General features: G+C 34.4%; 1 protein-coding gene and 1 long non-coding RNA gene across 5 annotated transcripts in view; one reads left to right on the top strand and one right to left on the bottom strand.

Annotated features, from left to right (window-relative positions):
- Positions 1-27,480, bottom strand: part of Slit2 (slit guidance ligand 2) — a 313,096-nt gene that overhangs the window by 97,421 nt on the left and 188,195 nt on the right. For 2 of the 4 annotated variants that reach the window (XM_040747061.1, XM_040747063.1), the window contains exons 6-12: positions 24,186-24,257; positions 19,800-19,871; positions 17,175-17,338; positions 15,685-15,696; positions 14,585-14,723; positions 1,250-1,321; positions 741-812 (exon numbers count right to left, since the gene is read on the bottom strand). In XM_040747061.1, the coding sequence (XP_040602995.1) occupies positions 741-812; positions 1,250-1,321; positions 14,585-14,723; positions 15,685-15,696; positions 17,175-17,338; positions 19,800-19,871; positions 24,186-24,257 (603 nt within the window). The remainder of the gene's footprint in view (positions 1-740; positions 813-1,249; positions 1,322-14,584; positions 14,724-15,684; positions 15,697-17,174; positions 17,339-19,799; positions 19,872-24,185; positions 24,258-27,480) is intronic. The other 2 variants (XM_040747062.1, XM_040747064.1) reach the window with 1 other exon arrangement.
- The window catches only part of LOC121140817, a 44,850-nt gene continuing 28,696 nt past the window's right edge, over positions 11,327-27,480 (top strand). Inside the window, exon 1 of the long non-coding RNA XR_005877744.1 lies at positions 11,327-11,435. This is a non-coding gene — a long non-coding RNA (uncharacterized LOC121140817). The remainder of the gene's footprint in view (positions 11,436-27,480) is intronic.

Genomic DNA, 27,480 nt, shown 5'->3' with positions numbered 1-27,480 from the left:
AAAAAATACTGTAGGATAGAAGGCAATAGGGAGGAGGCAATAGGGACTGACTCCTGAAACCAGAGAGACTGGCAATAATTTCTGTCAATGGAAGCCATTAATAAGTAAGTTGACCAAACTATACACTGAAACTATAAGATAACTAAAGGTTATTGTACTTGGTATACCTTGAAAAGTTTTTAAAAGTTTAAAAAATGGTAACGTTTAGCAACTTATTTTAGACTGTGTCCAATTCATGTAGCTCTCTTCCTGAAAGTTCTCTTCACCTTCATAAGTAATGCTCATATGAGGCTATTCTTGGGGAAAACCCTGCTGTGATAAAGACAGGATGAAAGCTCTGTGCTCATTTATTCCCAGTAACAACTGGCCTTCATCGTCCTAAGGACCAGCATTGTGCTCAGACACATGATGCTATAGATTTAAGAGACCACAAATCTAGAGTTGTCCAGAGTACGTCAAAATAAACTGTCCCTTCATTACAGCTGGAAAAAATTCACTAAAGGGATAGCTATTATTCTTGGAATAACTAAGTTAAAAAAAACACCCACAAATATCTATCCTAAAACCTGGCTGGCGTCAGGTTAGCAGGCTTCCATGAAAGGATGCGATCCACTATTAACAACTGTAGTGAAGGATTCATATCCATTCATAGAAAGACAAAGTTTTTTTTTCTTTATCTGAAAGAGTCTTGGCCATGGAGAAAATTTTGATTTCCCTCAGAAAAAAGAGTGTCTACTCACAGTGAATTCAGAGAGCGCAGTCCTTGGAAGGCATCTGGGGCAAGCTCAGAGATCTGGTTATTGCTTAGATCGCTACAATCAGAAACAAAGTTGGGTTAAGTGAGACACTGACTACAGGAGAAGAGGATTTACTTGCAAACATTGTCTGTAAGACATGTACAACTTTTAACAAGAAACATCAGACAATCCTATAGTTTAAAGGTGAATCACACTGTAAACAACTACTATCTATTTGCTTAAGTTATTAGTAAGGATGGCATGCCTTAATTAGACAATAGCATACCAAAGATGTCATGACCAATTTTTTTTGTGGGAATCAATAAACTAAACTACAGGGAACATTACAAATTATAAGGTTTCACTGCTAAGATTAAAGTGCTATTATACAACTGGCAATCAGATTGTCATTAAGCTGTCAATCTCTTCAATATTCATGCTTAGTTTTCCCGCATAGTCTTGACCTACATAATTTAAAAAATGACATATCTTGCACAACACGGTCAACTCACATTCTTCTGAGCTTTTTATATGGTGAGAAAGCTCCAGGAGGGATGACCCTGATGGAGTTTTGTTCCAAACGTCTGCAATGAAAAAAAAAATCAGTGTTTAGAAGGAAGAGTAAAAATCTAGACACATTTAATTCAGATGTAAGTTTCACATCAGGAAGGGAAGTTAATGATTTTATGAGAGATCTTTTCTTTTTTTCCTTAAAAAAAATCAGTACTAAAATTAAACGTGCTGCCCTTTAAATGTGAAGCAAAGTTGGAATAAAGTAGTGCATTTATGAAATGAGAGTACTACCCAGTCACTGCCTAGTCATGGTTTGTGCTTGAATCTTACATAGAGTTGGAAGCATCTGTAGAAACGATTGAAGTGTATATTTTAATAAAGTATAAGGTAATGACATACTGACGACCTAAATTTAGATGTACAATATAATGATGATTGTAAATTCAAAAATGAAATTATTGCTCTATATTAAATTTTATAGATACTTTACCCTCTAAAAAACATACTGTCATTTGAAGAAACTGGTACATTCATAAAATTAATTTTGAAGCCTCTCATGATGAATAGCCTTAAATTCTAAATCTATAAATGATGGAGAGATTCTCAGTACACAATGAGCATCTGCCGACTTGATATGTGACCACTACAGTAAAAACCATGTCAGAAAAGTGCAGTTAAACATAGGTGGAATATTTTTGTGATATGATAAAAAAAATCAGGTAAAGTCAACTCTCAGACACCATCTACTCTAAGATTCTGTTACTGGAGAAAAATAAGAATCATATACCCAGTCACTAAACACACAAAGCGGGAGGTTTCACCAGTCTCATAGTAAATATATTTGTTCACCACAATAGCATTGTCTCTCAAACTTGCTCTTTCCCATATGAGCACCCAAGTGTCATTTCACAGCCTTTCTTTTCACTTCTGCCCTGGATCCTTGCAATCTTACTCCAGTCAACCACTGGCATAGGATTTAGACAACGAGAGTTTCTGATGAAAGACTGAAACATCAAGAAGGGAAATCTAGAGAACATTTGTGTTCTGTTTAGGGAGTAGCTGCAAAAGCCACCTCTCTAGCATCATAACGTCAACTTCTGCTAGATGTATCCTCTTACTTTTTTTTTATTACTTTAACTTGGCTTTTTGTCATTTTATTTCGACTTTTGTAGAGTTGGATGTAATTAGAAATTTTTTTTATCTGCACTACCTTCCTACAAGTTTCAGGAAATTCTAATATATTAAACTCTTATATTAAACTCCTTAGAATAAATAATATTTTGCTGTCTGGACTTAAATTTACATATACACATATATGTGTACTCATAGAACATATATGTGTACATATGTTCATAAGTATATATGTGCATAATGTTTTCCAGATGTCCACACATGTATGTATACAGGTATATGAAAAATGCATATGCATATACATTTTTATATTTGCATATGCATATTTTCTCCTTATCAGATTGTTGATTTATAGGCAGATTTATCCCAGAAGACAGGAAACCATCCGTATTAACAAGTATGGATTTAAGACTGAGGGGAAAGTTCAGATTGAAGTTCTCTATCGGGCAAACCTGAGAACCCGAGTTTTGATTTCCAGTACCTATGTAAACATTGGTGGTATATGTCTGCAAGTCCAAGGCTGGATGGAGCAGGAGAGATGGCCAGACAGTCGAGGTTTTTATGGGCTAGCCATTTTCGTTGAATGCTGAATTCCCGATTGATTAATTGTGTCTCAAAAATAAGGAGTGGGCCAGGGGATCGGAAGATCACTCTGTGATAAAGGTTGTATACTGATCTTACAGAAGATCCCAGGACCCTTGTCAGAAGGCTCACAACTATTTATCACTCCAGCTGTAGGGGATCTTATGCTTTCCGGGTACAAGCATTAACACCTGTGCATACTTCTTACATATACACATAAATAAAAATAGAGTAAATATTAAACTAAATTGTGAGTAGCTGACTTCTTTTTATTATTAATTTTAAGTTTAAATTTAAATTAGAAACATGGTTGCTTCACATGCCAATCCCAGGTCTCTCTGCCTTTCCCTCCCCTCCTCCCATGCCCTCCCACCAACACCCCCAATACTCTCTCATTTCCCCAGGCAGGGTGAGGCCCTCCATGGGGGTGTCCATAGTCTGTCATTTCATCCAAGGCCCTAGACCCTCCCCCAAGTGTCCAGGGTGAGAGTGCATCTCCCATTGTTTGATGGGCACCCAAAGTCCATTTGTATGCCAGGGATAAATACTGATCTACTATCCAAGTCCCAATAGATTGCCTAGGCCTCCTCACTGACACCCACATTTAGGGGGTCTTGATCAATCCCATGCTAGATTCCCAGCCATCAGTCTGGTATTCAAGAGCTAACCTTTGTCAGGTCAGCTGTTTCTGGGGGTTAAATCAGCACAGTCTTAACCTCTTTGCTCATCAGTCCTCCCTCTCTGTCGCTGGGTTCCTTGAGTTCAGCTCAGTGTTTAGCTGTGGGAGTCTGCCTCTGTTTCCATCAGCCATTTATCCTAACTAATTCTATTCTTTAATAGAACTTAAGGTATTGTGTGGGTAGTTTAATGTTAATTTCTGGTTTTAAAGTTTCAGTACCTAGAATTTTATAGCAATTTCTAATTATTCCAGTGGCAATTAGGCGTGCTTTAACACTGGCTTTGAAATGTATTATTTCCTTTAAAGTTGTGCATTTGTCTGCATACATAAGCACATGGGTATGCACAGATGATCATGCTTGTGGACATGGAGACACAAGTGTGTGCTGAATTCCCTGAGACAGAGTTATGGGCAATTGCAGGATACCCCATTTGTTACATGGGTTCTATGATTTGATCTCAGGTATTCATGATTGTACAGTAAGTAATCTTAACTGTGGAACTACCTCTCTTGCCCATAAATACCTGTTATTAAGTTATATTTAATCATTTTCATTGAAACACTCATATTTAGATAAATCACAAGTATGAATGATATTTTAAGAAATGGATTATTCAATGTTATAAAATTATAAAACAGAGTATAGGATAAAATTATATTTTATACAGAAATGCAATGCCTCAAATGTGAATAATGATACCATCTGTATTGTTAACTGTTGTGATGCACCATGATGTAAATTTCACAGTGAAGACTCCTTCCCTTAAAACTTACATGACAGTACACTGAACAATGGCATGCTAGATGGACCTGCTCCCTATTCTTACTTGCTTTTCAACACAGATAAAAGGAGTATTTGAAAAAGCTTGTATTGCTCTTTACAGTTAGTAGGTAATTGTTTATTGTTGTTGTCGTTTTTTGTTTTGTATTTTTATCATATTGTTTCAACAGTCCATTAAGGATCAACATGATTGCATCCCTCCTTAAATGTTTATTGTACCATGAGAAGATATTCTACTAGTGATGGACAACAAGTAAACTTTAAATTATTTCATTTTCATTTCATTCGTACTTAATGGACCATGATCTACTAACTTACTTTGCTTACACTTTTAGCTTTGTTGAACAAAATGTTCTTTTTTCTTTAAAAGAATATACTTGATAATCTAAATAACATTCACCTTTAGTGGTGTCCCCATAATAAATAAGAGAAAAAAAAAGCATTTGATCAGACGATATAAATAAGAAAGGAAAATATCTGCATTTTCAGGTTAAGAAAAAGGCAGACTATATTTACATTTTTTTAACTCTGTTAGCTTCTGATCTCTGCTTATTAGCATAGGATCTGCTGAATTTCAAAGAGTGCGCATTTGAGTCCATTGTTCCATGAGGAATCTAATTAAAACCATTTCAAGATTATGGAAACAGATAGTGTAATGGATAAGACATATTTGCATGATTAGGATAAAACATACAATAATTAAGAGCTTCCCAAATGTCAATCCTTCAGAGTCTCTGCTATGTCTTTTTTAGAAAATAAAAACAGATTTAACAAAGTGGGTAGAAATTCAATTTCCTGCATACTGAAAGAGCAATTCATATCACCTAAACTTGCCAGTACCAATTTAATTGACAAGATCTATGTTACCAAATCCACATTTTGTAATTATATTGTATACAAATAGACAGTCATGTATAATTGCTCATTTTATACATTTATTTACTGCACTGTTTTATGAAAGATATGGCTATTACCCCACTTCCTTAAAATTAGAAGGATATTTTAGTTACCTACTCAGTGAGATGAAATATTGATTTTATTAAGTGGGTACACGACCCAAAATACTCACAAGTAGAATTAGCCAATAACGACCTTTCTTGCCATATTTGACCTAGTACTGCATATTTCTTTCTATTTATACCATGAGATCTCAGCAATTTTGGGCTTCCTAACAGCCACTGATCACAGGAACTTCAGGCTGTGTTTCAAAGATTAAAGAAACAGGAAGACTGCTGGGAAACTGGAGACTACAGAGAACCAGATCTGTGTGGAGGTTTAGCTGTGAACACAGAAAAGTACCACTGTATCACTTGCTGATATGCTGCTCTGTGACATAAAATACTCTGTAGTGATTATAATGGTGTAGACATTAAACACATAAATTTCGTAAAACTCACCATAACATAATGTTTAGGAAATTGCCAAGCTAATCATGCATACATCTATGAGATATTACGCAAATCAGTCCACTTTAACATTCACTTCTTATCCGTTTCAATGTTTTCTGTGTTGAATTATTTTTAAAGAAAACACAAATTAAGATACACAGGCTGAATTTTAAAAGGGCCTTTGTAATCAGTCATTATATGGTTTGCTATGTGAAGATTCAAGACTTTTAAAATACTAATCCTTTGTTGATTAAAAGCATAAACTTTGCATTTACAGAGTTGAATTAAATCTGAATCTACCATCATTAGCTTTAAGGACTTTACAGAAGCCATCTTTGTTCTTGGTGTTTGGTTTCAATTTTTGAAAAATGATGAAAAACAGTAACTTTGTAAGAGGTGCAGTTTTAATAAAATATATTATATTTCCTTGTAGAAAGGAGATGAATAAAAATAAGATATATACACATATATATTATACAGTAAAATGTCCACAAATCCTAGTAATCAACTCACACTATTTAAACAATAAATCTGTCACCTGATAGTATCTCTAGTGCGAAATTAATATATGGCGGTAAATAATGTTTATAAATCAATTAGTAATACAATTTTTCAGATAACTCTGTCACTATAACAAACACACATATATAATTCACATTAAAACCGAAAAAAATCTGGTTATAAGATCTAGAATCATACTTAGCAATGTTTAGTTTGTTCTTTACTGTCTTAGAAGGTACAAAAGGTTTTTATGATACTAAGTAAGATATGAATTCCAATTGACTGTGCCTGTAACATACAGCCCAGATGCTGATTATACATGGCCATAAAACTGACATCTTTTTGCATTTTCTCCATCTGCTTTTTAACATAAATGGGAAAAACAGCTGTCAGAGATTGAAACATGGATTTAACCGGCAAAAGGAGGGCAAAGAGCAATGACTCTATCTTTTGAAAGTTAAATTGAGCAGTGCAGCCAAGGTAGTCTGAGGGCAGAAACAAACTACTCCTTAGAATGGGGAGTCTGTCACCCAGTACATAGTAATCTTAAAGTCAGTACTTTATATTTGTGGAAAGTTACATTCAAATTATGGCAATGGGTTAATGCTATTAGCTTCCTTCATGTATACCTACTGGAATCAAGAAAGCATGTTTTAGACTAAAATACGTCTTACTCATAAGCATTGTTATTTGGAACTTCCTCAGTTTAATAAATGTCTCCATAGATGAGTTAAATATTGGCCTTTAGATGTTTGTAATTTTCATATAGCAGGTTTGTCTTAGAATTGTGTCCATACTAATTGATTACAAGCTGTTTCTATTTTGACATGAGTTGTTCCTGAGAATTACCTATTTCCTTAATCTCGTTTGATGCCATTTTAGTATACATCCCCCAGACATAAACTCAACTGCAATTTCCATATTAGACAAATAATCCCTCCATTTGGTCTCTTCCTCTAAAGCAATACAAAAAATATGTGTGTACATGAACATGTGTATCTCTGTCTATAGGAGCACATCCCTGAATAAATGTTGACTTGTTTGCATTTGTTCATATCGACACATATTCAAATGAAAAAATCCTTCAGTGTATAAATGAATTAAGAGGAAAATTAGCTTAGTTAAATTTACCAAAATAATGTATTTATGGAGGAAGAGTGAGATTCACAGTCAATAAAATTGTTCTCATCTATATCTATATGTATATCTCTATCTCTAACTATTTGTCTATCACTTACCTATTATCTATCTCTATATCTATCTATCATCTATGTATCTATCTATGTATCTATCTATCTATCTTTCTATCTATCTATCTATCTATCTATCTATCTATCTATCTATCTATCTATCCTCTACCTACCTATCATCTATTTTTCTATCTACCTATATATCATCAATATCCTTATAATGCAAGGAAGCAAAAAAAGTGTCTACTGTTTTGTTTTAAAATAATAACTGAAGCTGTTTGGATATTTACCATGAAGCAAGCCTTGCACTATGTTTGAAATTGGTTAATTATTTTCATTTGCAAATAACTGTCTAAACTTTTTTTTTTTGAGACAGGGTTTCTCTGTATTGTTTTGGAGGCTGTCCTGGAACTCGCTCTGTAGATCAGGCTGGCCTCGAACTCACAGAGATCCGCCTGCCTCTGTCTCCCGAGTGCTGGGATTAAAGATGTGCGCCACCAAAGCCCAGCTCTAAATTCTTAATATGTATCCCTGAAGCTGATTAACCACAAATCCATGATGTAATTGCCTTTTAAAATAGCAGATTTGCTCCTTCTGAGAATGAATAATACTTTGGGTCCCAGATAGTCCCATTTTTATATCTGATTGACATACTTTTCATTTTTGAGAGATCTATTTTGCTTCTGTGATGTTGACTGGTTTAGGGAATCAAACACATTAATGCTACAATGACACACTGGGATCACTTCCCATCAATGCCTGCTTCCAGACTTGCCTTTCCTCATCTTTGTAGGGTCTGTTACAAAGATATGTTTTGGCTCCTTTCTTTCTTCCTGAACATTAGGGTGATTTTCACAACAAGCAACTCTGTTCGTGTCCTTGCCTAATCCATTCTCTATGGATAAACAAATTAAAAATCCTACCTAGTCATTAGTAACTAAGAAATACTTTCTTAACATTGGAAAACTAAGGTAAAATCACCCCAGTATTCAGTTCTGTAATAATTTCTTTAAGCACAAGAAAATAACTTTCTGTAGCAAAAATAACTTCACTCAAAATTATTAATTGATTTAAATTGAAGGGAAACTGGATCTGGATAGGTGGCTTTACATTTCCGTGTAGCTTATGCTCTTGCCAAGGACCAGTGTTTGACTTCTCACAAGGACATCAGGCAGTTCTCAATCACCTGCATCTCCATATGACCTCTTCTACACACATGTAGTATACAATCACACACATACAATAAACAAAAGTAAATCTTTTTAAAATTAAAAAAAGAAATTGTATGCTATTTATTTACTTTGTGACAAATTACATTAAAAGTTGAGATACTGATATATTATTAAATATATACTACATAAGGTTTGTCTTGGATTTATTGAATATTTCTAATTATTTGTTTATTTTGTTTATTTGAGATAGGATTTCATTCTAGCTCAATATGGCTTTTAACTCATTACATTTCAAGCTGGACTCAATCTCATGACACTCCTTCTGCCTCATCCTGCCTAGTATTAATATTATAGGTAAAATACATAATGTGTAACTTGCAATTTTTAAAAATCATTTAATGCAGAACAGATGAAACGCAAGTTGATCAAATCCTAATTATTTAATCTTTCATGTAAAATATTAAAAGGATTTTAAATAGTAAATTAACACTGAATAAGTACTATTAGATTCAATTAAATAATGCAAAATTTTGGAAGACGAAATTATACAATTAGCATGCAAAAAAGGACAAACTACATGATAGTAAGAGGAAAAAGTGCTTGAGCAAAACTGAAAAGGAAATTTTAGTAGTCTCAGCATATAAAGACAGTTTTTAAGCATGTATTCACATTCAAAAATTATTGTTCCTTTCATCCCTTCATACTTATATGTGTAATTGTCTAGAAGAATGGAAAAGAACTGAAGTTATGTTCAAGCTAGTGTGTTCCCATTTATACATCTCTTCCCAAGAGGCTTACATTTTGCTGGACCAGGAAAAGCAGCAGATTGACTACAAAGTACAATTCCTTTATATTTCATCGGTCTCATGGACATGTCTCAGAAAAGTATTTTAATCCCAGAGAACTTGCAGTTCATCACTGGAAACCCTGAAGCCACATTTAGAAGACCTGCCCCAACCTGAATATTCTAATTCATTACAACCCATTTTCTCACTGTGCATCTTCTAAAATGGATAGAGTATCTGTATAATGGATTGAAAACATTAGATGTAACACCAAATTTGGAAAAGAGGAGTATGAACTGTTATTCTATACTAACCTTTCATATTACACTGAAAATTATAACATCTACAAATACCATTTAAGAAATTACATCTTAAGATGGGATACACAAAGAATCAATTTGGTGTTATTGATTATTTTCCAGGGACAAGATCCCATATCAACTTGCTGGAGTTTGTGACCATCTTTGAAAGTAAGTTTTGTAACAGCAGAGTTCAAATCAGTCAAGTGATGGAAGCCTCCACACTGGCAACACACTTTCTTTTACTTTCAATTCCATTTTACTTCTTATATAAAGCTTTTCTTCACCATCACTTCACTGTGTTTACTGACATATATTGTCATTCCTTTTGCTATAATTATGAATGTCTAAGAAGCTTCCCACATTATATGCTCCACACTTTCTCTAACACATTCCCTCTTCTTATCCTCCCTGGCTAAATATTGAGACAGAAACTGTAGGACACAAAGAGATGACGGTGCTTTCATTCTAACAGGATAGTATGACATCAATCATAATAAACCAAATTTCTTGGGTGATGTGAGAATATTTAACAGAGGAGCTGAAGTTAGAGTTAATAGTGTGTGCCCTAAACCTAACTCTGTCCCGAACCCTGTGCTGATTCAAGAGGATTGAAAAAAAGTTTAAGGACATCTTAAACAAGAGAGTGAGTGTTGTCTAAAATAAAATATAATATAGAATATTGAACAGAAAAGATAACATTAGAAGAGGCTGTCGACACAAGCTAGCAGGAAATAGGATTCATTTCTATGCATTCCCACTTCAAATTTGGCTTTTTAAAAAAGGGAGTTACTAAGCTTGTATGCTACACTTCTGAAGGTGTTTCATTCTGATTGAATAATAATGCAATAATCAGAGAAATAAAATTCATGTATAGCCTGACATGCACTTTTATACCTACTTATAAATTTAAGTTATTGTACCACAATATCACCTCTTTAATAGAGGTAAACCCAATGGGATACTCTATTTAGTATAACTTCCATGCTACTAAACTCCACCATTATGTGAAGTCCATTGAGCATGCAAGGTAGAGGCAAAGTGCTAAAATGAAAAATAAAAATGATTAATTGAACAAGCTATTTAAAATGTCCCATATCACTGTATTGCTTTTGATATATTTTTGCGTCTAGCTTCCTCTTCTAGAACATCTGCTAGTACCTCTTTGCCATGAGCTGATCTGCCTGCTTTCTTCCTGTGTGTACACATAACTTCTTTAACTCTTGCTTTTCCACACACATGTTTAAGTTTTCCCCAAAGATATTCTTTCATTCTAATTTACTAATGATTTCAGGTTTCTAGATTATTCTGTTTTTTAAATAAGAGATATTGTTATTATTACTATTATTATATACACTGAGGCAAACCCTTTGCAATGTTCCTTTTTAGTCCTTGGTATACTTAGTCTTAACGTTCATCAGTGTCTTTTGTAATTGCCATTGACAAAATTGGATTCCTTCACATGGTTAAAAGCCAGAACTGCTTTTGGATGTCAGCTGGCTTGCCGACAGCAACACTTGCCTGAGCAGACCTCTTTGTTTGGAGGCTCCTTCTTGCTTTCCCTATCCTAGCCTGCTCAGGCTCTCTAGCCTCTTCTCTCCTTCCCTTGGCTCCTTGATGAATTTACCTTTCAGCATAGATTTTGTTGCATCAGTTACTTCAAAATGTTTGACTTAGGTAAGTTCCTTCTGTACTTAAAAATATTATAACCTTCACTGTGTTGTTGCCTGAGTTGTTTTGTTATTGTTAATTACTGTTTTCAGTGATACAATCAATCTCTCCACTGCTTATGTTTGAAATTGGCATCACTTTTGCTACATTTTCCCATAAATCCTTGCCAATATTAATCCCTGCTAACTGAGCCTCTGTGTTATCTCTCATCTGTTTCATGTCCCTTTCTCATTACTGTCCAACATTTCCTCTTTTTCAAACATCCTCAAAGGGCAATGCAATAGATTCTTAGGTATCTTCTGCCTTGAAAGTCCATTGACATACAGTCCTAAGACTAATACTTTCAGAAGATTCAATTAAAAATGCATGTTTCCTGGTGTATTCCAAACACAGCCCAAGATTTTATAGTATTGAGACCCTCTATGAAGCTGCACAAAAAGTCCCATTTTTCAATGTTCTTTTCCTCTGTTCTGTACATTATAACATGTCATCCAAGCAGCATTCTTGTAAGATCTGTCTATCTTTGTTGTGAAGACTCAACATGTTCTATTAACTCAGGGAGCTCCCTTGCATTCACCACCTCCCTATGAAGTATAGATTAGGTGCTACTTTTGTACTTTGGGTTCCATGTTACAGGTATAATTTTAGAATGATTAGATTATGCTAAATGTATATGATTCTACATTTTATTTCCCACTGACAACACTTCTCAGTTTCCAAAAATGATGAAATCATGGAAAAGAAGTAACTTGATCAAGAATTCAGAGTCAGTAAATGACAGATAAACCCAAGATCGTAAACAATATATACCAACTCTTCTTTTCCACTATATCTCAGCCTCACCTCTGTACACTCCGTGATGCCTCCAGCCTTCAACTGTATCTATTCAACTCTTTTAACAATGGATACTTGCTTCATCATCCCATAGCTATTAGAAGCTCTTACTAAATCATTAGTCATTAATTAAAAGAAACATCTCTGGAAAATTGATGGTGTTTTGATATTCTGAATATGTATTTGTGTCTGGATAGGTCAGTATGCTGTTTTCTTGTTAAAAAACTAAACAAACTATGAACTGAAGGCAATGCATCACAGAGATACCTGTGCATCATCCAGATTTATTATGGCAACACTAGTCTCAATAGCTAAGTTATATATCATAACTATCAGCAAATGAATGGGACCTACATTTAAACACCATGAAATTTGATTTGTCTCTAAAGGGGAGAGACCTAAGTAGTTTTCTGTAAAGTGAATGCAACTAGAAATCAACATACCAAATCAACAAACCAGACAGAGAAAAAATAAATATTACACATTTTATGTTTTCTTCCATTTGTTGGTCCTAAATATTCCTCACAGAAATATAAACCATATATATGCATATTCACACACACACACACACATATATATATAAAAGTAGCACCTAATCTATACTATATATATATATATACACACACACAAAAAGTATATATACATACAAATCCTGAAAGAAAAAGAGAGAATGGGGGATAGAAGGAGAGGGTAGCAGAAGGGAAACGCAAGCTGGAGAGGGAAGGAAACTGAACTAAGGTGAATATGACCACAGTACATGATATATTTGAAAGAAATTGCTTTTATGAAATCCAATGCTATGTATGAATATATATCCATAAAATTTAGTACACTGATGCAAACTTTTAAAGAATAAGGATTACTGACTGCATGCTACTGCCTTTTATTGTCTCTATTGTACATTATGCATGTGGTTAAGTGATTATTGTGCCTTTCTTCTCATAATCTACTTCAAACTGTCTTCTATATTCTAACGAAGCTCGGAGACCTCCAATAATGCATGGATTCAATGATAGATAGAGATTTATTAGAACACTATTCTTTTGTAATGAAAATTTCATCAAAATGAAAATGTTAACATCCAGCTCTATAATCTCTGTGGTCTACCATTCACTTCCACGTCTGTCATTTGCTGCTAGCGGGTCTTTCTTGTGGAACCTGACCTGGCACTTCTCTAATTCTTGCAATATTCAGCTAAAAAAGCAACATGTGGAAATGGTATCTTTGCTATTCCACCAAGAAAACCTTGGCTGGAGACACTATTATGTGCATGCATTGGTTTGGTGCTTGTATAAAATTGCAGTGGATTGTGGAGGCTCTGTAGAATATTGTTTCTTACCCCAATCCTCTAAACACATTAAGAAGCAGTTATTATACATGAAAATAACAAAGACAGACTTTTTGAACCAAGATTATTCTCATACGAAGGAAATTGAAGAATTTATTATGTCAATTAAAAATAGGTTGAAAATGGGGTTTTCGAAAATAATAGTTCTTTTAGCTTTTTATGAGAAACAGTTCCTCTTTTATTAAGTGAACAATCAAAAGCTAGCCTGTAAAATTATAACATGATGGTCTAGATTATTAGAGATACCTTCTTCATTAGTGGAAAATGGGGTAAAGATTTTCCTTGATACCTCCTATGATGCTGACATCCTGAATTGTATCTTATATGCATCTGTTTTATGCCCATGACTTTGATTTCACAAGGAAATTAACACTCAATGCTCAGTGCTATAAAAGGAAGGTCTATAACTGTCAAGAGAATTGAGCTTTTGATAGGGGTAGTGACTAAGCCTCATACCTTAAAATGTTTTCTAGCTAAATAATAAACTTGATATTTGCTATGATCTAGCACATTCTGTTTTTTCATATTCTATGCATACTTAAGCAGGATCATGAAATTTCAGTGTAAACCTGCCTTTTTGAGACAGCAGCAACCCTGTAGTTGTGGTTTATTTACTAGTGTTGGCTACCTCTTTTTACTCCATTGTTTTAGCCAGAATCCAAAAATCACAAAACATACAGACACCAAAGTTAGGATGAGACACACGCATTGTCTCTAAAAGAGCCAAAATGCTTATTCAATGAGAATTCTCCTGAAATGTATTCCTTTTAATTCTACTCGTGAGAAAATCAAAATCATAACCATTTCAACAATTACTTAATTGAGGAGAGGAAGGGTCACTCCACTTCTAAAAAGAGGAGATGCATAAGCCAACTAATCAGAGGTGCCTGATAAACCCAAATTTCCTGAAAGGAAATCATGGACTGCCTTAGTAGGGAGGTAGAAGGAAAATGAAAAAAGTCAGGGCACATACATTTCCGTGATGGTTTCGGGTAGATTTGTGGGGATTTCAGTGAGACCTTTCCCTCGGCAGTCTACAATATTGTTGCTACAGGTACAGGCAGCAGGGCAGTGCAGAACACTGCAGGAGGGAGCCATGAATGACTGGTGACCTGAAAGCAAAAGAAAAATCAACAACAGTTAGAGTTTACCCTTGAATTTCCCAAAAGACGGACTCGTAGACTATGCTCAACTAAGAAAGCAGAAGACAGTGATCAGTTCTCTTACACTTATTCATTAAACAAGTGTCCTTAATATCACTAGAATATATTTTGGAAAGCATGCAGTTATATCTTGAGATTTAAAAGAAAAGAAATCATAAAGAATTGTAACATTTTAGAACTAGGAGAAGACAAGAGTTCTATTCAAAAGTAACAGGAGTTCAAACAACAACAACAAAAATATAGTCACGAATGATCTATATCATTCCTAATAAGCTTAAGAGGAGATTGGTTGTAATCAAACTGATGTAGTGTAATTTACTTTGCTTATGAAAAAAAAGAAGAAATATAGAGGACTTCCATCTTGGTTGACATAACTGTTCGTCAAATTAAGTTACCTTGTGCCAACAAATGGAGGAGAAAACTAGATAATAGAAGTTTGATGTCTGGATAGATTCAAAATTGCTGCTTTCTTTGAACTTATTATAGTAATTTATGGGAGATCATTCTGTAATTGTTCATCCAAATGATTCTTTTCAGGGTTTCATCTGATAGTAACTTATGCTATGAGCAGTCACCTGCAGATGTGTAATTTCACTACTCAGTATTTGAAAACAAAAGTATTCTGAAATCAGATTTCCCAGGCTGAGTAATGAAAACCAGAACATCATCAGTCAGGCTGCATCAAACAGGCGCCTGCTTAGTCATGGCTTCTGGAGAAAATCAGGATAGCTCTCTGGGATCTTATGGAAAGAGACTCTCCCAGTGGGAGAGAAGTGCCAGGATGAGACTGTGGGCTACCTAATAAATCCATCCCTCCACACAAGCTCTCAAACTACAACAATATTGCAAGTCTAAAAAATGCAGTGAGGGAGAAAACACACACACATACAGAAAAAAAATGCAAACTTGCCTTCTTCCTCATCTAGAAGGCAGCAAGGAAAAAGCAAAAAAGAGAAAAAAATGATGGTTAGTGGAGAATTGTTAGTCACTTCTTTGGATTTTTAAAAAGCAATCAAACATACTGAGAATATTCTGTGACATTATAAGAGAATTGGGGTTAGAACACAAAGTGGGGAAAATACATTTAATTGCCCAAAAGACATCTTTAAATGTCCAAGGATGAGCTAGTAATTTCTTTCCAGTCATTTAAAAATGCGAACTGCTTTCCACGCATGGTAGTCCTCTCTAGGTAAGCATGGGTGAAAAGACTAGCACCTTCACAACCAGACCAAGTGGCTGTACAAATCTCTTACATAGGATGGGATTGTATTTGGATATATCCTATGTGAATCAACCCTATAATACCAGTCTTTTTTGAGTTATCTACAACGATGAGTAGAATATAAAAGATGGCAAATATTTGTTAAAATAGTGCATTACTTACAGATTATAGACAAGAAAGAGACGATAAAGTTTCAGTAATTATCATTTGTTTTTAGAAATGTTTTGATCCCTGATTAGTTGAACTCGTATCTGCGCAATCCATAAATATGAAAATCCAATTATGTAATGATTTCAAATTTTGTGTTTGGCCTGGTGATGTGGCACAGAAGAAGAGTTACTGCCAAGGTATACGAGGGCCTGGGTTTGATCCCCAGGAAGATAAAAAATTCATGTATTGCATTATATTTAAACAAATCATTCTCAAGCACACCTAGCCATAAACTCATAAATACATAGTCACTTATATGTAATTAATATATATAGTTATGTGTATATGTATGTATGTACTAACTATATAAGTTGAAATCCTTGAATCTGAACACATACAATTGAAAAAGCTTATTATTTTACACATATTTTAGTCTCCAATATAGATATTAATTTACAATGTTCATATAGTTGTTTCAAGAGAACAAATGAGGCAGCTGTATTTAAAATATTTTACAATACAGTTTAGACATACAAAACACAGCAAATGTTAGCTATTTGATAAATTTTGTTTGCATACATTCTGCTAGTTAGTGCAGTTATACATTTATTTTAGTAAAACTGAATCATTAGATATATATTTATGAAGAGATACCCCATCCTTTTATAGTTATAGTTGAGTTATACTAAATTTTATAGACAGTACCAGGATTACTAGTCATTTTCACTCTAAAGTAGATAATAATCATTAATAAAAGAGAAAATAACATTTTGCATGTATTGTTACAATCCAGGAGTTTTATATATGACCGTAGGATGCAAACGCAAATGGAAAGATTTTATATAGAAGCAATCAATAATTGCCCTCGGTAAAATATCCTAGGATTTGTCTCAATGCAAAATAGAGTTTCCATGGTGATAAGTGCATGATAGCTCCCTGATGAGCAAATCTGAACCTTTGAAATTTGACTTTCTCACACTTGTTACACCATAGTGTAAGAAAATATATTGTAACCTTACTGATCTTACCACTGCAGACAAATTCTCGTTTTTGAACTTCAGCTACATTATGTCCCCTCAGGTGGGATGGGCCCATACACTGAGTGTACAAGCCCACCCGAGGCCTTTGGCGAAGCCAGTCTGAGAGCCAGGCCAGGTGACAGTCGCAGTACAGGTTGTTCGAATGCAGTCGACTAAAAGAGGCAAGAGTTCAAAGCAAGAAATAGCAGATTGTTAATTCAAACATTATATACATATTTTAGGGAATTTCTATACAATTATTTATCAGATAAGTAAACTGTTTCACAAATATGAGTCAATTCTCTCCCTTTACTGAGCTAGGTAAAAAGACAGAAAAAGTAGGATCATGAAATTATTTTGCCTATATTCACTCAAAAGGGTAGTAAGAAAAAATATCAGCTCAGGGCAAATTATTCTGCAAACCAAACATAATAAGAACCAATGGAAATGGTCCAGGGCTGTGGGCATGAAGAGGGATGGAAGGCGAGTGTTCAGAACAAAAGGTGTGGCTTATAGGTCAAATATCAGCAAAGCCATACTAGTATTAGTTTCTATAGCAACGGTTTACAAAGTCATTTTAGCATGGCACTATTTTGTTGTGCAAGATGAGTAGTAATTCAATATAAAATAGTCTGTTTTTAACATACCTCTTCTAATTTTTCCCCTTCCTCACTTCTTTCCCCACCCCACCCCACCCCATCCAGTTGCTCAGAAAAGGGATTAGTTGAATTTGGCTCTTAGATCTAGCTTCAAAGAGCAAAGAGAACAAATAAAAGGCAAAAGTAGCTTGGAAGGGAGAAATTAAATAAGACCCCTTTATGTTGCCAGGATCTGCTCAAGATCGTGGATTCCTTCCAAATTGCAAATAGTACTTTCCCATTAATAAAATATCAGGCAAATGTATTCACTAAATTAGGTAAATGACTTCAAACTGGCTTTTACATTTGCTCAAACTAAAGAAAGGGGCATCTAATGCTATAAATCAAAACATCATTCTTAGAATTGTCTATGACACAGTGAAACAATTTTAGCCCCTTTTAGCTGATGTGTTCAATTCTAATTCAATAATGATAATGGGTAGTAAAACATAGAACACAGCCTAGAAAGATGATCAGAGTATAAAAATGGAATTTTTATGTATCAAAGATGAACCAACAAAAAGGCAAGGAATTTAAAGTTAAATGATGGCTTTATTCTCCTTGAATGTGTGTATGTGAACCAGGATGTCCTGCATCAAAATTAGAAAGGATATCCTGAGGTTAAATACTAGCTTTTGGGAAAGGCAAGCTAGTGTATGGATCCCAGCAGATAAAGACACTAAAATGCAATGGTATATTGTTTTACAGTTTCAGTTGATTTCTTTTAACAGGGGTTAAAATTGTGGTTGTTTCTTTTCACATACATTTCATAAAGTTAACACTAAACTGATTTTGTCAAATATGCTTGAGTAAATGAGGCTATTAATCTCATTCTATAGGGAAATGAATTTAGTTATTTAATTAGCATTGTCAAGGTATTAAAAACTTATAATTTGATAAACTTTTTATTTTATTCTTTTAGATAATGTCTCAAGCATGCATCCTTGGCTAGCTTGGAACTCACTATGTAGACAAGATGGGCATTGGATTAATTAGCTCTACATGCCTTTGCTACCTGAATATTAGGGTTAAAGGCAGTACCACTACACACAAGTCAATGTGTATTTATAAGAAGTAAGATGAATTTGATTGATTATTTATTCATTTATTTTATAAGGGAGAGACTTATGCAACGCAACCTTCTTAGACCTCTCTATGTAGCAAAGACTAGCCTTGAATGCCTTAGCTTCCTGTTTTGTCTCTCAAATGAATGGATGCCAACTGTGCATACCCGTGCCAGGCTTGGTTATTGCTATTTTAAAATTGGAACTATTTTGAAAACTTAGTCAGAATAGACTTAACTGTTTAGAAAATACATTTCCCCACCCCAAGCCCAAATCTTTGGTTTTGTTGCCATGTTTCCAGTAACTCAGTTTTTAGGTCTAGGCAATTTTGAAAGCCAGTTCACAAGAGACTAATGTCTTAAAATAGTAAAATTAAATATCTAACACATTGGGGCTTAACGATTAATTGTTCTTGGAGAGAGAAAAATAAGCTTAGCTCATACTTTATTTCACAAAAATAGCTGAACAATTGTTGTAAGTCTGGAAAGATATTTTGAAATATAAACGCTGACACAGCTTTAATTATGCAAGCACCAGTGGGTGATGTCCTGACTTTACATTCCAGAGAACACTGGATCAGTTAAGTTGTATTAGGTCTGCTTCTAATACAGTAATAAAATCTTAAAGATTTCCCATTTATCATTTCTGACAGCCAATCAAGGAGTCTTCTATTTCTTAATGAAATGTGACCTCTACAATAGTGCAAAGTAAATGTTTTATTTTACTCTAAACTTTCTACTATATATATATAATTTATAACAGTAACAGTTCATTTTTTCTTAAAAAGCACTGTTAGAATTCTTCCTAGGTTGTGCTTTTTTTGCCTATGCTATAATGAACTAATGGTCTCATCCACTGCTTACTAGAAATTGTATTGAAGAAAAAGCTTTCAATTAATTATATCCATCTTTCTGCACACGTTGGCTACTTACAATGTCCTAAGTTTCGGCATATGGTTGAAACTTGCCACCGAAAGTCTAGTAATATTATTATTATTGAGAGTGCTGTAGAAAAAACAAAGTTAAAAATTTTAGATAGATGTGAAAAACCACTGGTCAGTTTATATTATCATCAAAGTATTCTCATGAATCCATTTAAGCAAACAACTAACTTCCTCGTAGGGAATTCATTATTTTAAAGAAAAGATGAAAATTAATTTTCATATTTCAATATATTACTATGCATTCCGTTTTATTTAATACTTGTCATACATGTATGGCTTCAGACAGAACTTATTACCATATAATACTATTACACGCAAGTCTGCTTCTCATTGGAGAGTCAGTTAGAAAATGGAACTTTACATTTCTTTGTTTAATTAGTGTCCATGGATATGTTCACATTATTGGATTCTTCAGGTGAAATCTCATACCAACAACACATAGTCATTACTATGCAGGACTACTTTGTTGTGGATAATGGCTACTCCTAAAGTTTGGGTGTCATTTTCATCTTTTGCAGATGGGTTGTCTTGCTCTAGCAGCATATTAAAGCTTTGATGGAGTCTCTTTTTGCTGTAGCATGGAATACTATCCTTTGTGCAATCCTGTTAGGTCACAATGTCAGTCATCATGTCTTGAGGTAGAGCCAGGAAGACAGGTTGTTAAGAGTTCTTGTGAAAGGTGTAATCTTTGCTTGATTCAGATTGATCTTTGTCTCTCTTAATACACTTAATATCTATTTAATTAGTTATTATTAATTTGAAGATTGAGATGAGAGTTATTTGAAAAAGAATTCCTTTTTAATTTTACTTCAAACATCAGATATATTGTAATAGCATTTCAAAAGAAGTTCATGTTGCCTGAGCATAAGTAAATGATAGACTTTAGACAACATGAGGAAGTGGATTCAATGCTTTATAGATACTCATAAATTCTGTATTCTCTCTATATGACTTTTAACTCATGAGGTTAGTTATTTTATCTGTGAATACAGTTCAAACCTGGGTAGAAAGGAGAGTAATTTGGTGTCTTAATTCCATAGCTGATGTAACCAATTCCTGATCCCCAGAAAATACCATATATAGCTATCAAAAACAACCATTGATGGCCTGCCAAAAGAAGTTTTGTAAATGTACTCTTTCTAGTTCTAACACAGTTGATTAACAAAATGAAATAGATTAATTACTAGTATTTTAAAGAATAGGTAGTAGATTGTTCTAAAAATTCCCATTTCAAGATTTCTGGGAGAGTCATATTGTTTGGCCATCTTACATAGTACCAGAGGAACAAACAATTGAACATTCGGTATGACAATGGCGAATATCATTTCTGGTTTAGTAAAGAGCATACTGTCCTCCACGGTCAGTCCATTTTTGGTTTTTGTTTGTTTGTTTGCTTGCTTGTTTGTTTGCTTGTATATCTTTCAGAATTGGAGGCTTTATTGAAGATATTTTAATACAGCCTTCACCAAGGAGATTAGAGAAAACAATAGGTGCTCAGATTAGGGAAAAAAGTTCAAGTGTGCCTACAGATTCCACACCTGAGATTCCTGTCTCTTCTTGTCTGCTTTTCTTGCCCACTCCATCTCTTTGTCTGCTCATTTCATTTATTCTCCTTTTCTCACCTCCACAGAGCAGTCAGTATAAAAATTCCTGGGGCAAACTGTTCCTGAGGCTCAAACACCATCCACATGTCTCTTCTGCATGGGTGGATTCCTCGGCGTTCTCTCAATTTCCCAGTCAACGAACCACTTCTGCTTTCACAAATCACTCATACTCTCCTTCGACAAACTGTAGACCCCTCACTTTTATGTCCCCTCCAGACTGTTTCACAAAATGAACAAACAACCCCAAAAACCCCTTCCTCTTACCAACTTTAGGTATCTTTTGTTAGTCTAGTTCTCATCTACAGTTGTGTGTTTTCAAAGGAACTTGATTTCAATTGACATCTTTCCCCACTCTCAAAATTTAGGCTTACTCAAATAAAATTTTGAAGGTACACGGCATACTGAGATATGATTTGGGGATATCTTTTATGAACACTTTCTCTTGCATATAAAGTAATTCAAATTTTAAGTTCACTCTTTTTGTTTTAACCAGAATATGCTTTATTGAAAAGGTCTCAGTGTAAAAATACAAAAGGTTATTTTTGAAATGATGAAGTACATGTTAGAATTTGATGATATTTTAGTTGTTCTTGCTCCTTAGTACCAAACAAGAGTAGGATTTGGCAGAAAGTCTGCTGCTTAATGGACATGACTCACTATCTTACCATTTAATTAACTTATGCCTATTCTGTATGCAGAAGAATGTAAAACTAGCAATTTCATTCCATTTCTGTGTATAGCTTCCTAGGAAGAAGAAAATCAAACTTAGATTTCAAAATTGTTGAGACTGTTACTTTATAGTAAAAGTACATAGTTAATTTTGTATGCTATCAACAAGAATTCCACAGGAACACAGCTTTTACCTTGAGCAATAAACTGACTCTCCTCTCACCTACCCTGACATTTTCTTGGCATCTCAGACTTTAGTAAATCTCTGTTAAAAAATAATTCCTTATCTAGACATTTGGTCAGCGATCTTACTGACGACACTGTATTCTCATTTGTCCTCAATAGTGTCAGACAGTCAAAAATACTAGTGAAATAAAGATAAAATGCAAACTAAAAACCTAGAATCTGAAATCACATATGAAGCTTAAGTTGGTCTTCTTCCATTTTTTGCATGAAGTCAGAAGATAAGATCCTGTAGAATAGATTCTGTCACTCTTTAAGGGAACACTGCTTAGTACAGGTTTACTTGGTAATTCCATCTTCTCAAAGTTTTATACTGTTTTCCTTTGTCAACCCAATTATGGAAAGATTGTTTAAAATGTATTAAACATATTATCTTTCAAAATGTATATGCATTACCTTCATGACATCACAAAATTTAACCGCAAAACATTTAAATATTTTAAAAACACACAAACATTTTCTTTTAATGAATTATTTTAATTACTTCCATTTGTAAGTAGGATCTAATCATCATGATTCTCTATGATATAAAATTGGGAGCCTCATTCTAATGTTTTAGAGTTTTATCTAATTTCGTGAATTATCATTCTTTATCATGTTGCATAGTAATGGTTCACACAGAGGTCACACTTTAGACATTTTGTTAAGACAAAAATGACAATATTCCAATGTTTAAAGTTTTATTATATTTGTATGGTAATAGCTCCCACAAAGGTCATTCTTTAGAAATTTTACTAAGATGAAAATAACAATATTCAAGGTGACTGTATTTCCAAAATCTTTCTGATTCAAATAAATCATAGTTATTCTATATACAGGTGCAATGTTCCAGTCTGTGGGACTGACACTTGCTCTCCTCTGGTGCATTCCCTCACCTACCCCACTCCTCGCCCCCAACACAGTCACTGGTACACAGGATAAAAAGTGGCTTTAAACTAAAGTGTATGTACACACTTTGACTGTCCTTCCAACGGAAAAAGGATGTTTTCAACAGCAATAGAAATGGCTTCCATGTACAGAACAATTTACCTGAATAACATTTGTGATTTTTATCAACTCTTTTAAAACTTTAACTCAGATCAAGGTGCAGGTAGAAACTTCTCTTTAACTTGTAATAAAATTAAAAATCACACTGAAATATTATTAAAATAAGTTATCTCATCTGAAAGATAATTCATCTTCAGAATATTTTTCATTTCCGTGGCTCAAAAACTTAACCGCCCCACATTTGTGGAGGGTGGATTTGATAACTCCTGTATGTATAACTTTCATCAATTTGATGAGAAAGTAAAAATACCTTCTCATTCAGCACATCAGATATGTAACTCTGTTATGAATGGAACTAAAGCCTGGAAATATCTTTTTACTGAAGGAGAATATTAGTGATGTCTCTGAAATGTGTCTCATGCATGGTTCATTCAAATTAGGCACTCAAATTCAAAATAAACATACAAAATGAAGTTGACTTGTGCTGTCATAAAAAATGCATGATTAAATAAGAACACCCTTCCATCGCACACTAACCACAAAATTTGTCAGTAAATAGGCTTATTTTGGATTTTTATCTTAATATTCAGAAATTTGAGAACTTTGAAAATTCTATGAGGATATTTTATAAAAACCAGATATTTCAAGTGCGCAGCTTAAATACAGAATACGTATTACATAGAGACATTTTCATGGTTTGGCCCACATACATCTTGACTCTTCTGTGCATTCACGAGTTTTTAAAGGAGTATTTTGTTGCCATTGTTAGGAGAACATTTTGACACTATTAGACAGTAACTAAGTCATCACATTATCCCTCTCTAGAAACAATGCTTCCATGGAAAAGAGTTAGAGAAATAAGCAATACTCACAGTACTTCTAGATCTCTCAGCGCTCTGAATGCCCCATCTTCAATGCAGCTGATCTGGTTGTAATCCAGTTGCCTGTTAAATGGATTAAAAGATTCTATGTAACAGAGAGGAACAGAAGCAGGACGTAGGAGACCTAAGGACCTCAGAAGGAGCACTGAAGCTCAGCTCACACTTCCTGAAATGCTTCCTCACACACACTCATCTGCTCAGGAATGTCACAAGCTATCCTGCCCTCTCTGTGCAGCTACTGAGATCTCTTTTTGTTCCCGAACTGTCTGTGCAAATAGCAGCCCTTGGAAAGCTCCAGTAAATAATAACTGCACCTTATATTAAATGCCATAGGAATGCAATTTCATTACATCAAGAAAAGCTATCCATTAAGAGCTTTCAGCGTCATCTCGCTGAAACAATTTCATTAAGGTAAAGGGCTGTAAATCACTTAATGTCACATGCACCCCCTCAGTGACCTAACAGAATCCATTTATCAGAGAAGCCCAGCTGCATGTTAATTTCACTATCCTTGGCAAGAAGGAGTAAGACTACTTTTGGCTTTCCATCTTTTAAAACCAGTTTCCTTTCCAGAGGACAAACTGGAAACAAGAAAGGATGCTGCACATCTCCCCAGCCTTCCCAACCACGAACACACATAGAAAGCTGGTTGTCATCATAAACAGACTTTACCACTCTCCAAATTTGTATTTATCACCACACACACATGCTCTTCAATGTTATTATAGAATGTTTTGAGTAAAGAGACTTTCAGAATGTGATTCCTGAAGAAAAACGATTTGTTCAACAATAAGAAATGAATCCATTAAAAGTTAAATGAAACTTTCAAGTAGTTTTCTTTAAGATGCTAATTTTAGTTCCCCAAAATAAAGATCACCAACTGTAAGTATTTCATCACAATAGCATATAGAGAATGAAAATAGTTTTACCTGTTATTTCAGACCACTCAATAATATATCATTCAAACAAAAGACTCTTTTTCAGCGTTTTTAGTGCTGAACACAAAATTCAATGATAGAAGGAATAAAACCGATGTCTCAACGTTGCTTATTTTTTTTTATCTTTTTCTGATGTGTGTGTTTGAAAATAAAAATCTTAATGTTCATATTAAATTTACTTTAATCTGGGGGAGAAGAAAGGTGGGGCAGTAGAGGGAGGGGAAACTGTGGTAGGGATGAATGTCTTGTATGAGTTTCAATAATACAAAGAAAAGTAATTGACTTTCTTGGAAAAAAAAAAAGAACTGAGTACCATCTACACTCCACTCCTATTTCCAAGAAGTGGCTCTGACACTGGCGTCTTGATGCTTAGAGACATTATTGTTCCAGTAAAGAAAATGTATTTTAATGCTTCACTTGATATAGAAATGAAATGTTAGCCCTCCGTGATTGCTCTGGGAATGTGGATGTACAGAAGTGAGATTAAAATCATCAAATAAATGTATCTAGTCATTGTTTCGAGTCCAGAATTCACCATGAGGACTGTCTCATATTTGAGGAGCACTCTCAACGAACTGTTTGAACATTTAATAAAATTGCTAGTGCTCTCACAGGACTATTGAATAGAGGTACGCTGATTTCATCGGATGACTTTCAGAGAGGCCTCTTTAGATCACTTACTTATAAAGTATGTATATAGGGGACATCTCATGAATGATACATCTTATTTTAAAACAAGTCTCCAGGGGACACAATAATAGACAATATTACCTGACATCACATACAGGACAATAAAAAAACAGGTCCCTCCTGGGAAAGAAAGAATTCTATTGCATTTACAAACCTAAGGTTTCCCCCAATACTACCCAAGACCCCTGCTACTATAATAGTTGAAAGCTTTTCCCACTTATTAGGAAGTAATGCAGAAGTATAATTTCATTTTCCAGGAAGACGTTTAAAGCCTCATGATATAATATGGCTGCCGTGGTTCCAAGAAAACACTCAGATCCTTGAGCACTTTTGATTTTTAAAGATTAAATTCATTTAACAATTAAGTTAATAGCCTTTTTATTTTAAAGTGCTAAATATACATCTACACTACCATTCTCTAACCTCTTGAACAATTTATCAAAGCCATTTAAATTAGTACAGTGGCATGAAGTGATACCCTTGACATGCTACAAAAGAGAAATTGTTTCCAGACAAATTGGCAAAATCTTTTAATGCTATCAAATTTGCCTAATGCAGTCTCCAGGTTAATCTGTAAAAGGGTGAGCTGTATGTTTGCCCATATCTTATTATCCTTAGCTGTCAATGTATAAATCAGTGCTGACACAGCTTCTTCTAAATCATGCATACAATGCACAAAGAGAAATCTGGCACATGCCAGAAAGCACTCAGGCGAATCTTGTTCAAAATGACTAAAAGACCCATCCTGTTGCTTAGGCCAGAATCTGTACTATTGCTGGAAACTTAAGCAATTTAACTCCTTTTTGGTATCATGTCTGGTTACATGTTGTCCTCAACAGTTTAAAAGGAAACAAAAACACTATGGTAAAAATATTAGGAGTGCTGAGTTTCACAGGACATGAGTTTTCTTAAAGTTTTATGAAAGTTGCCAATATCAGACCACAAGTTTCCTAACAATGAAAATAATTAATGGAGTTCTGAGTAAGAAAAAAATAAGAAAAAGCAAATTGGTGAATAATTTCTTCATCAATTGTGAATTTTGTGATATTTAGTGGAGTGGCTACAGAAACCCTTATGCTTTCATGATTGCTCACACATGAAGCATGTGTGCAGAACTCCATTTGTCTACAGGGTTCAAAACAAACAATTTCAAAACAGTGCAGCATCATAATTTATTTTGGGTTTTCTATACTCTTCCAGCACCTTGGTTCCCTTGCTCTTTATGCCTCTGAAGTGCGCTGCACGCCCTGGTTGCTTGTGTCTCTGTAAACAAAAAAGGCTCTCATCTTGCATTTAGTTAAGGCTGATTTTCCTTACATGTGGTTTTCAATTGCAACATAGAATTGTTAGGAATTAAGGAATTCAGACACCCTTTTAATAACTTTCTAAAATTCCAGTTAATTAGTCATCCAAAAGTTTAGTCTTTAAAGTCTTCAAATAAGAAGAACATTAGGGAGAGTAGGCAAATTTGTCTGATGCTTTCATTGTACACGAGCTACTTTTACAAGTAGAGATTTTTTATTATTTATTTGAAGAACGATCATTACTGTAGTTATATTTTCTTAGCTCTCAGTCAGCCTGGGTTGTCATGGGTGTCTGTGTCTTATAATTTCCATTTTGTAACCTTCACTTTGCTTCTGTTCCAGTGGGAAATCTCT

This window comes from Mesocricetus auratus, unplaced genomic scaffold, assembly GCF_017639785.1.
Source record: "Mesocricetus auratus isolate SY011 unplaced genomic scaffold, BCM_Maur_2.0 Super-Scaffold_100006, whole genome shotgun sequence".
NCBI lineage: Eukaryota > Metazoa > Chordata > Mammalia > Rodentia > Cricetidae > Mesocricetus > Mesocricetus auratus.
Note: the sequence above shows the minus strand (reverse complement) of the source record. Positions and strands in the feature narration are given on the sequence as shown.